This window comes from Xenia sp. Carnegie-2017, unplaced genomic scaffold, assembly GCF_021976095.1.
Source record: "Xenia sp. Carnegie-2017 unplaced genomic scaffold, XeniaSp_v1 HiC_scaffold_6, whole genome shotgun sequence".
NCBI lineage: Eukaryota > Metazoa > Cnidaria > Anthozoa > Malacalcyonacea > Xeniidae > Xenia > Xenia sp. Carnegie-2017.
The window spans coordinates 11,824,489-11,838,326 of NW_025813526.1; the positions used below are offsets into that span (position 1 = coordinate 11,824,489).

The 13,838-nt window shown below is 33.3% G+C and overlaps 1 protein-coding gene and 1 non-coding gene across 2 annotated transcripts; both read right to left on the bottom strand.

The window, feature by feature from the left end:
• Positions 1–4,502: 4,502 nt before the first annotated feature.
• Positions 4,503–11,109, bottom strand: LOC124457989 (monocarboxylate transporter 12-like). The gene is given in 5 exon segments (XM_047008115.1): positions 4,503–5,388; positions 5,511–5,645; positions 5,648–5,879; positions 6,500–6,888; positions 10,756–11,109. Coding segments are annotated over 5 exon segments (1,236 nt in total). The 5' UTR covers positions 10,928–11,109; the 3' UTR covers positions 4,503–5,080.
• Positions 11,110–12,548: 1,439 nt separating this feature from the next.
• Trnak-cuu lies at positions 12,549–12,621 on the bottom strand. The gene has a single exon. It is a non-coding gene; the product is annotated as a tRNA-Lys (tRNA).
• Positions 12,622–13,838: the final 1,217 nt, after the last annotated feature.

Consider the following 13,838-nt stretch of genomic DNA (forward strand, 5'->3'; position numbering starts at 1 on the left):
CTGCGACTCTTCCTGGTGATTTAGGCACACCTTATAGTAAGTACACTCCGCCCAAATTCCAGACAAATTTGGGAAGAAATACTAACTACATCAGCAACATACTGACTTAATCTGAAAACTAACAACACAGAATCTAACTCCAAACTTTTTGTATCTCACCAAAGCAAAACATGTATTATTGGTTTTGTAAATACAATTAGCTCAACATGCAATAGACATGACAAAAGAAATCATGAAACAGAGACTTTGTCATGGTGACAAACCTAAAGATGGATTTCTATCACCATGGTATTTGCTATTTTGACAAAAGAAATGTTTTCTGGATACGATGTATTTAAATACTTAATCAAGTAAAAGATTTTACATAAACACAACAGACTTCATTGCCAACATTCTATTTTACATTAGTAGCTGTATTAGCTCAAAGCTACTAAAGAAAATATGATGTTCTTCTTGCAAAAGCTGCTTTGTATCCCAGTTTAATGGAACAAGACCAGAAAATAATTACTGTGCTATAAATTACTGCAAAATCTCCCAGGCTGCATCTTCACACTCTTTGCAATTAAGGGTGACTTAAGAATTCCTTCGTAGTCTTTTTATAACGTCGTTTAGTATTCGGAGAAAATATTTAAGCTGAAAGTTTTGTATACAACTGTTAAAACTACTAGAGAAGTACAACTTAAAAACAAATTCATTTTGCTTGTAAGTAATCATTTCGCTATGGAAGGTACCAAAAATGTTTTTGATGATCACGAAGATGGACTTAAAACAGCATTTTAGAGCAGGATCACAGATTGTCCTTAATCAAGCTCACAGCAGAATGATAATTTACGTTAAGACTGTTGACTTACAGCAAACGCTTTGATTAAGGTGAAGTCACAGTCAGACAACTTCTCACAAAGATTATTTTGTTTAAAAACCAATGATTTTTTATAAAATTAACGAAGTTCGATAAAGTTGAACAATAACATTTAAATAAAACATACCTGCTTAGATTATAAAGTGTTGTTGAATCATGTTATTAATATCTTGAGATTCATCTTGATTATGAATTTGTGATGCCTTAAAAATGGAAAACATCCAGAAACTTATGCATTAAAGTTGTATCGTCACTTTGATTTTCTCACAGAGGAGAAATTACACACGATTATGCTCAAAAAGAGCTATATTTTTCAAAAAAATCATCCAGCAAATCATTCCGAGCCTAAAATGCTTTGCAAGATCAAGCGTGACTCTCGCAAAGCGCTGAATTAGCTTCAAATAGGCTTCACCCAATCATTAGGTTTTTATACAGAGTTATCCTTCCAGTCTACTTACAGTTCACTGCTTTAACCCAATTGATCACCAAAATCCGCCACGTTTTTCACCACAGGTCGGCCGATAATAATAAATAGTAACTTTGTTTACGTGTTCCCTTCAGGTCTTATAGAACTCAATGATTTATGGTATAAGGCGTCATTATATTTATTATTCAGCTCCGTCCCCAGAGCTGGAGAAATAATCAAAGACTTGACCCAACATGGAGTTTGTTCTTAGATCAAAATTTTCAAATTTTATCGAAGCCTCTAGGACTGTGATTCTGGTTTTGCAAAATATGGAAATGACCACTTCTTTCCAAGATTGCAACATGCTGAAAATTCCGAAGAAAATGAGATGATATATTACACAAGCGAAAGAATTCTATGAAAGCCCGATGAATAGCCCATTTTAGAGTTGCTTTCCTTCATGGTAAGATGTTGTGTTGTGTGTACTCTCGATCATGCTATAATTTGTTTTCAGTATATTGTAAGTAGTTTGTTTTCCATCATTTGCTTTTAGAATTAATTGATATCATTTACGAAGATAAAATGTCGTAAGAATAATCATACAACTCTTCACTCTTTGCTTACATGCTTCTGCTATTTGGAAATGAAAACACTTAAAGAAATGCATGTTTTTATAGGTATGTTTATTTTGCAAGTGTGGATCATAAATAAAATGAAATTCACAAGATAAATATAGGTTGTAATCACCTTAGTAGAAACCATTGAAGGTGGATTAATTAGCCTGTTGGAGTGACTTTCTTGCTCACAACAAAAAATAGTCAATACTAGAATACGACTAAAGATAAGAAGCTTAGATGATGACAATAGTGATAAAAGAAGCATTTAAAAAGTTACATAATGCTACTGAATGATGGTTCTTATAGTAATGCTTACTTTGAATTTTCGTGATTGTATTGCTATTGTAGACTCTAGTTGAGTAGATTGTCTTTATTGGGTTATTTTAATTCTTTTTAACAAAATGTTGTTTTTAAATTCTTAAACACAAAACATGATCTGTTCTGTTATGGCAGTTTTGGGCAATTTTATTACAGACTACAATTGTGCTGGAAAGTGAAAATGCAATATATGGGGCATTGAAGTGAATTTAAAATGACTTGTTTCTTGTATGTTTTTAACTCTTCCTAGATCCATCATACTTGCTTGTTGATGCATTGATGGACAAGCGTGTAGTAGAATGACTGGAATTCTTTTCAAAAGCATCGTTACTAAAGGGTTTTTGCTCAACATGTGATGATACTTAATTTGGATTCAGACAAACATCAGCTATCACGTTCAAATTGCCTAATGGTTATAATAGAGTAAATTGTAATAATGGGGTTCAAAGTTGTCCTCAGATTCTAAATGCTCTCCTCAAAACAGTTACCCTGGCAAACCTTACGTCAACACCAAACTCAACAGCCACCCCAACCATAGATATGACTTAATATCGGAGAATAGCATCACTTGATAAACTTAGTGCAGCTGATGATGTGGTGGAAGCTGCCACTATCAGAAAAAGTGGAGTAAGTACTCTGATTATTATTATGCATGTCATTACTGACCACTTTTCAGCAGAAATCAGGCAACATATGTTTGGATAAGAAAATTTTTGATACTTTTTTACTAATTGAAATTTATTAAATCACAAAAATGTCATGGATGTACAATGTTTACAGCTGTGCATATGCAAATGGTGTATCAAATGGATTCAACAATCAACATCACAAAAAATATTGTATAGTATGTTCAAAACATTGAATGATTAAGTCAATCTGGATTTTTTGTGGTTCAATGTTCATACCAAATGTTTTCAAATCTTGTGACTATTTAATAACATGAATGTTTTCATTAGGGGTTTTTCATGTGAGCCTCTCATTTTCTGAAACTGACAAAGATGCAATAAGGATTGCAATATGCTAAAAGTTGATAAGTACACTTTAAATATTAGCTAAGATGTACTATAGGTATGTACACTCTGTGACTTTAGGCAGTGCTTTAACGTTTTTGGTGAATAAAACGTAAGGAGAAAGCAAATAAATGTGTCTTACGAGTCTCAAATGCACTAATTAAATCAAAGTCAACCAATTATAAGTGTGACGCATTGTTTATCAATTGCTTGGTTTACTCTGGTCACTGTTCTCTGCGTTTTTGTATTAAATTAAAGACATAAAGCTATTTCATGTTTATTTCTTTTGATACATACTACATGATACATACATATAATATCTAACATTATTTATGTGGATTTACAAGATACCAAAATTACCATAAACATTAACTCAAAATATATGTCAAACCGAGTTAAACTATGAGCAAGAAATACAATTAAATCCGAAAAGTTTGCTCTGGTCACTTTCAATGTTTCTTAGAATTCGCTTGTTAAAAGCTTCAACGTTATTAGTAATCAGTACAGAGTATTTATAATAATCCTATGGGAAGAGACAAAAGAGCCCAGTCTTTGGTCAAAAATTACCGAACATAACAAGTGTCGCATAAATGCAAATAAATACATATCATAGAGTGACAATCGTGATTGTTGATTTATCGGTTGAGTAAACGACATATCACAAATTATAGACTCGAGAAAATTATGTGTTCATATATGTGAAATGTGTTCATATGTAAAATGTATTCATATATGAAACAAATCATATATGAGCTCAGTTAAAATGTTAAACATTTCACACGTAAAACATTTCACATGTAAAACATTTCACATAGGAGGTGTTTCAGTTGAACAAATGAACTCATTTTACATGTGAAATATTTTATGTATGAATTTAACTCACATACGTATGAAGTGTTTCAATTTTGCATAAGGATTTTACATATCATTTCATATATGAAATTATAATGCGAAATTTTCTATGAAGGGCTCGGGTCTGCCAAGCACCGACATACCGAGCAAAGATGCAGATGAGTGAGATATGTCCCTAAAAAAATGCAGATGATCAGTGAGGACTGACGTTAAACTTGAAAAGGTCAATCCAATTGGATTTGCACAGAGCCACAGCATATAACTAGAGACTGGTATAAACAGGATACATAAAAACATGGCTGTCACAAAACAAAAAAAGGATTTTCTTTTGATCATTGTTCTGCGTAGCGTGAGCACTCGTTACTTACTTCAGTTCACCTTATTGTGGCTCCTCTAGCATTGTTAGAGGCAAACCCAGATAATAATAATGAACACACTGGTCAAGCGTATTTCGTGATTTTATTAGTATTTATTTTTATGAAAAAAAGGAATAACCCCAATCAATGAAGAAAAGGTATTCTTACATTTTGAAACATTGCAAAATTTTGAAATTTCATTCCATTATTTCATAGCAAATCTTAATTAGTTAAAAGAAAGCAAACGCAGAAATGTTGCAAAATAGGATCAATTGATCAAAATTGCTACGCTTGTTGAACGTTGTTTTGACAAACCAAACAATTCCTTGAAAAACTAAAATATTTAATGTATACATTTTTTGTAGATATAAAGCGCCAACGTTGGTCAAGACTTAAGAGCGACTGACTGTTGGTGTTGATGTTCCCGCAACGTTTGAACATGCTAGTTATGCTAAGGCTGTCCTAACATCAAGTTTACTTGATTCTAAAGATGACTAACTCTAAGGTTGTGGAAAAATCAATCAATTTTAACACCAACAGTCAGTCTTCTTCGAAACTCCACCAACCTGGACAATGTATGTATATATATGTAAGAACATGTTAGTTTTATATATTTAAAACAAATACCATGAAAACAATTCTTCTTTCAAAACGTCAAGGCTTCAGCTTTCAGCAACATCTGATATTTGAAATCCTGCTTTGGAGTAGATTTGACCAATCTCTTTACTGAAATTTGACGAAGTACATAATGTTTCATCTACGATTTGACCACTAGGACTATGCAACGTTGAAATTTCAGCACCATCATTTGACAAAACAACCGCTTTATCTGTAAAATTGTTTGTTGTACTTATATCCTTCTTCTCTAAGAGGTAAGCCACGAATGACATAAGTACTGCAGCAAAAAACTGAATTCCACCACAAACAAAAAATGGAATTTCGTAACTGCCAGTTTGTTTGTATAACCAAGCTAAAACACATGTAAAATGATATTGATATGAGATCCATAATAAATGTTGTTAATCAGAATGCACAAAATTAGTTCTTTCCAAAAGTAGCTGAAAATGTACAAAGTGAAAGTTAGATATATACCTGAAAAGGTGCCCCAAATGCATAAGGAAAAGCCAGCATCCAAAAGATGTCCCATTGCATGCATTGCTTTGTTGGTATCTTCAAAGACATCGTCATTAACAATTGCTATGAGACAGGTAAAGGCTCCATCAAAATTCCAAACAGCAGGGAAAATGCAATTAAACTTTGCATAGTATTTGCTATTGTAAGAAGCGTTGTTACCACGGACTGGAAGAGAAATATTAGTTGTCCCAATTGAATACGTGAGAAACCACAGACTCCAACAAGCCTCCCAAGACTAAAGCGACCAATAAGTGAACCAGCTGAAATAAATAGTGGAAGACGATCTCCATATTGTCGATTTACGCCTCGTTGAACAGCATAGTTTACCTAAACAATCAAACAAAAATATGAAAATTTAATTCTGACTTGCTGAATTATACGTAAGCTGATAAACCTTTGCACATTAACGCTTTTTCAGTTTGTTTCCATTCAAAATAAATTATTTGAGAAAATCTCAAAACAAACTTTAGTACAAAGATCCCAGTAAATGTCACTTAATTAGAATTTAATGTATTGAAAAAAACTAAGTGAAAGCGCGTGTAAATTGCGCATTCTTTAAAAATACATTGGATTCTTACTAAGAAGTATTAGAGAAATCAGACTTCTCAACAACCACTCCTGTGAACTCTGCTTGACGTAGAGCTATCTTTAGTGCAAATGTAAGAATTTGAAGTGAAGTAAAACTAAACAACCGATTTTTTTTGCTGACAAAAGCAAAACTCATTCAAAGCTATACTTACAATATGGGTATAAGGTATAAGACTAACGAACGTACAAATCATAATTGCCATGCTGAGCACTAAAAATGCGTAATTTTTCAATGGACCAAAATAATCATTCAAATTTACTGTGCAAGAGCATTTGCAAGCCAGACAACTATGTTTTGTTTTTTCTTCATCAACTTGTCTTTCTACTTTTGCTGGAATCATCACAAATGAAAAAATAACCATTGCAAACGTTATGTAGCTAAGAACTTTCATCGATCCTCGCCAACCATACATCTGTATCAATATAGGAAGCAGCAATCCAACCAGCACACCACCTGCTCCACTTCCTGCACTTGCCATACCAAATGCAACATCCCTTTTCTTCAAAAAATTTCTTCGAACTATCCAAATAGCAGAAAAATAACACAGATGTATTGCAATGCCATACATAACACTGTACGTGATGTATAATGTCCAAAGATCAGTTGCATTTGATGATAGATAAAGGCCTGTTCCTCCTATGAGTGATCCAACAAAAGTAACTATTTGTACAGGTATACAGTCCAAAATACGCACAGATAGTGGGCTAAGAATCATGACAAAAGCAAAATTTATGCTGTTGATCCAAGCTACAAAAGAAAATAGCTTTGTGATTAGAACAGATAGCTGTGGGAAAAACTAAATATGAAAATATAGCCAAATTAAACTATTATGATAATTCAACACAAAAGCGACAAGCAATTTCAAAAAAAAAATATTGAAAAATTTATTGTAACATAGACTACAAGGAATATATGTGTCTGTCAACACGGCATTTCCTGCATGAATAAATCTTTGCCTCCTACTTATTGTTCTTGTGGGACTACTGTTTCTATGGGAATGGAATCGGGATTAATTCATCATGTTGGTCGCGTGATGCAATACAAGAAGTTAAACTATCAGACTTATTTGTGGACGTGCATTGCAAGTTGATGTATTATATTAACTTTTATTTTGCAAGATATTTTTTTGTCTACTGAACAAGTTTTAAAATGGCTTGTGATTGTTTCCAAATGATTATTGTGGGGAAGGAAGAGTTAACCTCATCATGAAAACGCATGTAATAGAATTGCTAAAACAAAAATGTAGTAAAAATATGCACTCTTTAAACCTCTTAGCTAATTGTTTGAGCTGGTATAGAATATTGACTAAGCAACAAATCTACTACATATCTGACTCCGCGAAATCTCTGTTCTTACGAGTGAGACAATCCGCCATCTTTAAAGGATGCAAAACTATTGATACTTACGGCTAACATCAACTATTCCTGACTTGACATACAGTTGCAAAGTTGATATTATAGGTTTTTTAAACGTTTTGTAAAATTGAGTATTTACATGTTCTTTAAGTTTATTTTTCATTATGAGTTTTACTTTTTGCATGCACCGATTTTGGATGCATCGTTTGCAGAACATTAGGCTTTTTTAAGATGCTATATGCGTATGGGTTGTTTTAGAAAAATTCTACTTGAATTTGTGTTATTAGTGAATAATTGCAACAATTAAAGAATAAATATTTTCATGAGTATTCTTATACGTAACTGAGTATAGATGGATAATCTTCACTTTTTGATTAGATAAATGTTTTGCGCATAGGTGAGCTCTTGGTTGATATTCAATAAGATACAAAGCGAAACTTCGTATTTTCTACATTGGGTTAAATTCTTCGCACTTTTTGCACCGAATACCAATGGTAAAAAGATTTATAAACAAAGATAAAACCTTAGTGATTATTCGACATTGCGTGACCGATATTCACTGAATGAAAGTTCGTGAAATCAACAATTACCAGACTACTACATCTACTACCAGACATCACATGGGCAAGTGATTACACTTCTTTGATAAACACACCAAGTAAATTCTTTAAAGAGAAACTAAACGCATTAGAGGCGTAAAACATTTTTGTGTGTGGACACGATAAAGTTGTATTTTTAAATATTTTCATGGATTCAGAATGCTTTTTATTAAAAATTTAGGTAAGTTAACTAAGGTAAATTTAAAAAAGCCAAACTGACATACTGAATGTCCAAGATCAGATAAAACTGTGAATGAGTATCTTTTTTCATTTATAACCAACAGGTTCTGCGTATAATAATTTCAGGGACAAAAACTGAGTTATAAAAGGTACGGATTATGTATGGTCTTCATGAAAAAGATGTTGGGGCTCTAAATGAGGACTATACATGCGTTGAAATGTATATTTGCTCAAACATTTCAATATAACATATAGCAACATGGTTGCCTTGGAATCTATAGCTATCAAAGGGATGTTTACCGACGTATTTCAAATCATTATAAATTTAGTTCTAAATTTCCTCTTATCAATGTATTCATTAGGGACGTTCAGACTAAATATCCCCCATAAATATAAAAACAAGTACGTTTCGTTTCCACAATTTATTCTTGTGAGTTGTAATAGAGAAATTGCGTCAGCTCGCCTCTATAATTTCCACGGCTGAATAATTTTCATATTTGCTGAATGAAAAAGGTTCATAGCATGATGTCTTCTGCAAGTCTTTTGAGACCACAGTACTTCGAGGGCAAGGTTTTAAAGTCAAAAGTCTTCTTGTTAAGCAGCTACATTGCCAATTTCTCAGACACGAGTATATCTTTCACTTTCCTGTTCAAAATCATCAAACTCATTATTACAGGCCTTAACTAACTTCTGATTCACAATTTATGTCGTTGAGTGAAAGCAAACAGAAATCGTTTTTTTCTCGCATTGGGAAGTTTCTTTTAAATAACTTGTAAAAGACAGTGATTAACCTAACTTCTAGAATAATTAAACTACCATTTCTATTTGCAAGGTATATTCATTCATATGTTTACTGAACCAATTAAAAAACAAAATATTTTTTGGTGAATTTGTATATTCCATCGCTGACCATAAAAAATTCACATTTTGAACACCATCAATGGTGGTAAATGCTCAAATCAGTGAGCAAAAAATTCGATAAAATTATTGTCAAGCCGATAAATTTAAGACATTGATTATTCCTTCCTTAACAATGCTATTAAAGAGTAAATTACACAAAAAAATTAAATTACACAACTTAATAAACGCTACTGCACAGACTTAGACTTCGAATAAGTTTTTTTTATTCTTAAAATAACAAAAATCACGTTAGTTTCAAAGACCCTATTCCTACTCTTTAAAAATTCAAGGTGTTTTATGAATTATCTTGTGCTGGATGTAAATCCAGTTACATTAGGGAAACCACCTGCCACCTTTCCACACCGAAAGACACTTACTCTCGTTACCACACTACAAAAACAATTGCACACAATCCTGCTTCTGTATCTTAGATTCCGCTAACACTCCTTTTGCCCTTAAACTCAAAGAAGCCCTTTGTGTCAAGAAACGTAAATCTAACCTTAACAAACAAATACAAAAACTTAACACTATGTTAGAACTATAAATAGCAATTATTACTTTATCATTTATTATCCATTTTTTTGTTTCTTTTTCTTTTACAACGCGTGACACAAACATATTATAACACCTTAATCAACTGTAAATAATTCTTCGTAACTATTCGATACTTCCGCTTTATCACAAAATATATCATTATCTAATCTTCCTATTGATTCAATTTGCGCTGAAGATGGTCTAAAGTATACCGAAACATTTTTTCTTTAAAGAAATTGTCGTTTATTTCAAATGTCCAATTAACTTAAACTAATAAGGAACTGAAAAATTAATCATGAAAATAACAAACATCAACACGTGTGTGACGTTGATGACGTGTCAAATTATTAACACATACAGTTCTCTGTCGTTAAAGCATTTGCTACTAGTCTTCCAATCTCAATTTACTTGAATGGATATAATACAAAACACATACTAAAATTGTTACTCGAAGCTAGAATTTTAATTTAAGCGCTTATTACTTGCGTCTAACGCGCAAATATATGGTCACAGAGGTCAGAATTAAAGTTCACAAAATAGGGCTACAATTTCCGCTTACTTCCCTGGCTGAAACTCAACAAAACGTTGAAAGCAAAACAATTTATCGATTTGTTGCCAGTGAGGTAAAAGGTGGAAAACGGATTCCCGATGTAAAGAATAGAGTCCGCCAGGTTGTTTTTGAAAAAGTCACAAGCGGTTAGGTTTTACTAGTATTTTTTAATAATATTGAGAGACAGAAAGCGGAGTTTGGTCTTATTTGACTCCAGCAATCTTCAGACGAAATAATATTTGTAATCAGAATATTAATGTCTCCATGACTGTTATCCCTTCTCAAGTTACACTTTTTAACTAGGAAAAGGCTTTAGTTGATTTCATAAAATAGCTATGTGTCCATAAATGAGCATTGTATAATAATATTTATAAAAATATTTGATTCCTGTCTTGTTCTACTATCCAAACTTACGTAGAATTCATGGAATAAGTAGTTGCATTAAAACAAAATAATTAAGGCAAGCGTGCGGTAGGAATCACTCGGTTATACTCACCGGCCTCGCTTTCATGGCCTGGAAATTCATCCAAGAGTTCAACATAGAAAACGCCAAAAGAAAAGGAAACGCCGAAGAAAACAGCATGGTATATAAACGACGAAATTGCTTGTATCCATGATAAATGGCTGTCTACTTCAGGCCTCATAATAATACATGAGCTACAATTCATGGTCAAAGCAAAGCACAAGTGCTCGAATTCTGTTGACGATATTAAATCTTCCAAATGATACTGTTATCCCTGAGTGAGTTTTTTTTATGTACGGAAAACTACAACAGAAAATCAGAGATATGACTTTCATTCTAATGGTTATTGGACTTCATCATTGTTCAATTAGTTGAAGCTTGTTGACATTTCAGTTGTAGTCTTGACCAATCAATACGCGCCATTGGATTTATATATAAAATAGAACTTTGACCTTGAAATTTATTCCATATTATGTATTTTTCCTGATGCTTCAAACGAAGCTTTCGTAACGTGCGCATATGTCAGGTGCGAAACGAAGAATAACTTATTTGTCAGTAGATTTATAGCTGCAAAATCCAGAGTTGCATCACTGTAATCGATTTCAATACCGAGATTAGATTTTCATGCAGCAGTGTTGGCAACACGGTTATTTCAGTCCTTATCAGAAGAAACAAGATTACAGTTCAAGCAGTCTTCTTTTCTGATAGTCAGATTCTCTTCTCCTGGACTAGAAATAATGCTAGAGAGTGAAACCTTTTGTATCAGTGATTTACGTAAACATTTGATATTAAGCAGTGCGAATTGCTGAAATCTAAACAAAATCAAATCCCACCCAATGGAGACATTTTTCTGGTTTGCAGAATGTCGCGGATGATGTTTCAAGAGGTATATTGCTCGAACAATTGGTTTGTAGATGGAAACATGCTCCTAATTTTCTTGAGGTATCGGAAGAAGATTGGCCAAGAGAAAACACATCGACACCTTCACAATTGTATTCTAAAACCTATAAATCAGAACGTTGAAAAGCTTATACGATATCCCATGTCTCACATTATGAAGACATAATACAGTACGACAAATTTTCTAGTTGGAAAAGGCTCATTCGTGTTACCGGTTACGTTCTAGCATTCATCCATAAGGTACAAGAAAGGTTAAAAAATAAAAATCTGGACATTGACGAGCAAGGCAAATTAAATAATTATGGCAGTGGATTTGTTAAAAATTTAGAGGAAGCAGAAGTTTATCTAATAAAACTAGCTCAAAAATTACTTCCCTATCGTGTCGAGAAGAAAGAATTCGACGCGTTAAGTCCATTCACAGACGGAAAGGGTATTATTAGAGTTGGTGAAAGGGTAGGCGAGGCTGCTATCTCATACGATACGAGACATCCTGCATTGTTGCCGCGTAACAATCGCATATCACGGTTGATTACTCGTTGTTTTCACGAAGCGGGTCATGATGGAGTTGTGGCAACCGTTGCGAAAGTTAGAGAAAGATGTTGGATCGTAAGAGGTCATGACCTGGAGAAGACTGTTAATTTCCGCTGTGTTGTATGTTGTTAAAGACTAGCAAAAACCGAAGAACATATATATGGCCAAACTTCGTAGGACACGTCTAAAGACACATTCACCACAATTTTACCTCACAGAATTGAGATGTTGTTGTTGTTATTGAATTGTGCAGTCGTTTTCAAAACGTATTGGTCATCAAATGAAAGTTTCAAAATGAATAAAAAAAAGTGATGTCATGCTTTTGAAGAATAATTTAAATAGATGTGTTAGAGAGCGCAAAATATGATACAGATCCTGCAACGTGCACGACATGATGCCCAACGTGGGGCTCGAACCCACGACCCTGAGATTAAGAGTCTCATGCTCTACCGACTGAGCCAGCCGGGCTGAGTGATGTAATAATGCCCTTCATACGATCCAATTTGGCGGATCTGATTTTTTCGGGTCTTAAAAAATTGGTCGTGTGAGCACATATAAAATTAGCTTCCGACAGTTGAATTCGTCATTCTGAAAAATTGGATGGAAACATTGAATTATATTAGATGGAAGGCTACCCGTTATAGAAAAGCCTAACAACTTTTTGAAGCCAAATTTGACCTCCAAACGCTTCAAAAAGCATGCTTCACCATGATATATTTGTACGTACACCTATTTCCCTCAGAAGCCCTTATTTAGCGAGGATTTGACGAGTACTATCATACATTATCTAACTTACATTTTTAAACCAAATCTCATGTTAGTTTGAACATAAAATTGCGTTTTTGTGCGTCCACGGAGGAACACTAATAATAATTGTTTTCGGTAAAAATACATTTACAAAACTGATGTTTTTTTAGAATTTTCTGTGCTTTTCTATTCTACTTTGAAACCAAAACGCTTTAGTTTTTGACACATATACAGACATATCAATACAAACAATCATAACAAAATGCCTTCTAGTTATGGTTAAAAATCTAATTGTTAAAAGTTGTGTATACTTGGTGTGTGAAGTCTCATTTGTGAAAGTTTTGTTTGCCAAATTAAGACAAAAAAAATTTGTTTTAGTTTTTGAGATTCGTCGTTTGTACACGATATTTTCTTCCTTCTGTCTATTGGCCGTGTGTTTACAATGCGCGGAAAGACTGAGCTCTACTGGCTTCAAAATATCGAATGATATAGCCTTCCATATATTTAGTTCAATGGTGTAAATAGAACTTGCTCGATTTTCATCCGACATGATCAAAGAAAGCCGACTACTTCTGTACCTCTAACTCTTTATACTTTCCAAATTTCTTTTGCGCAAACATCAGATTTGAAAAAGTCTTGGAAACAAAAAAAAATTCGCATAAAATATAGACAAATGTACCAGGTAACCTAAATGCCTTCTCCAACGACTATAAAGTAATAAACGATTATAAATATCGCTTTGGCGATAGGACCTTGGTTCAATATTTCGCCGTAAAGAGTTAGTAAGGTTTGTAAGGCTTAGCAAATATGAAAGAAAACGTAAATCCTAGATATGAACCTTAGAGATGTTGAAAGCAAAGAACAGTTCTAAAGCAAGTTTAGAGGGGAAAGTGTTGGAAAAAAAAAGTTGGAAATCGAGTTTAAGAAATTTGCATGTG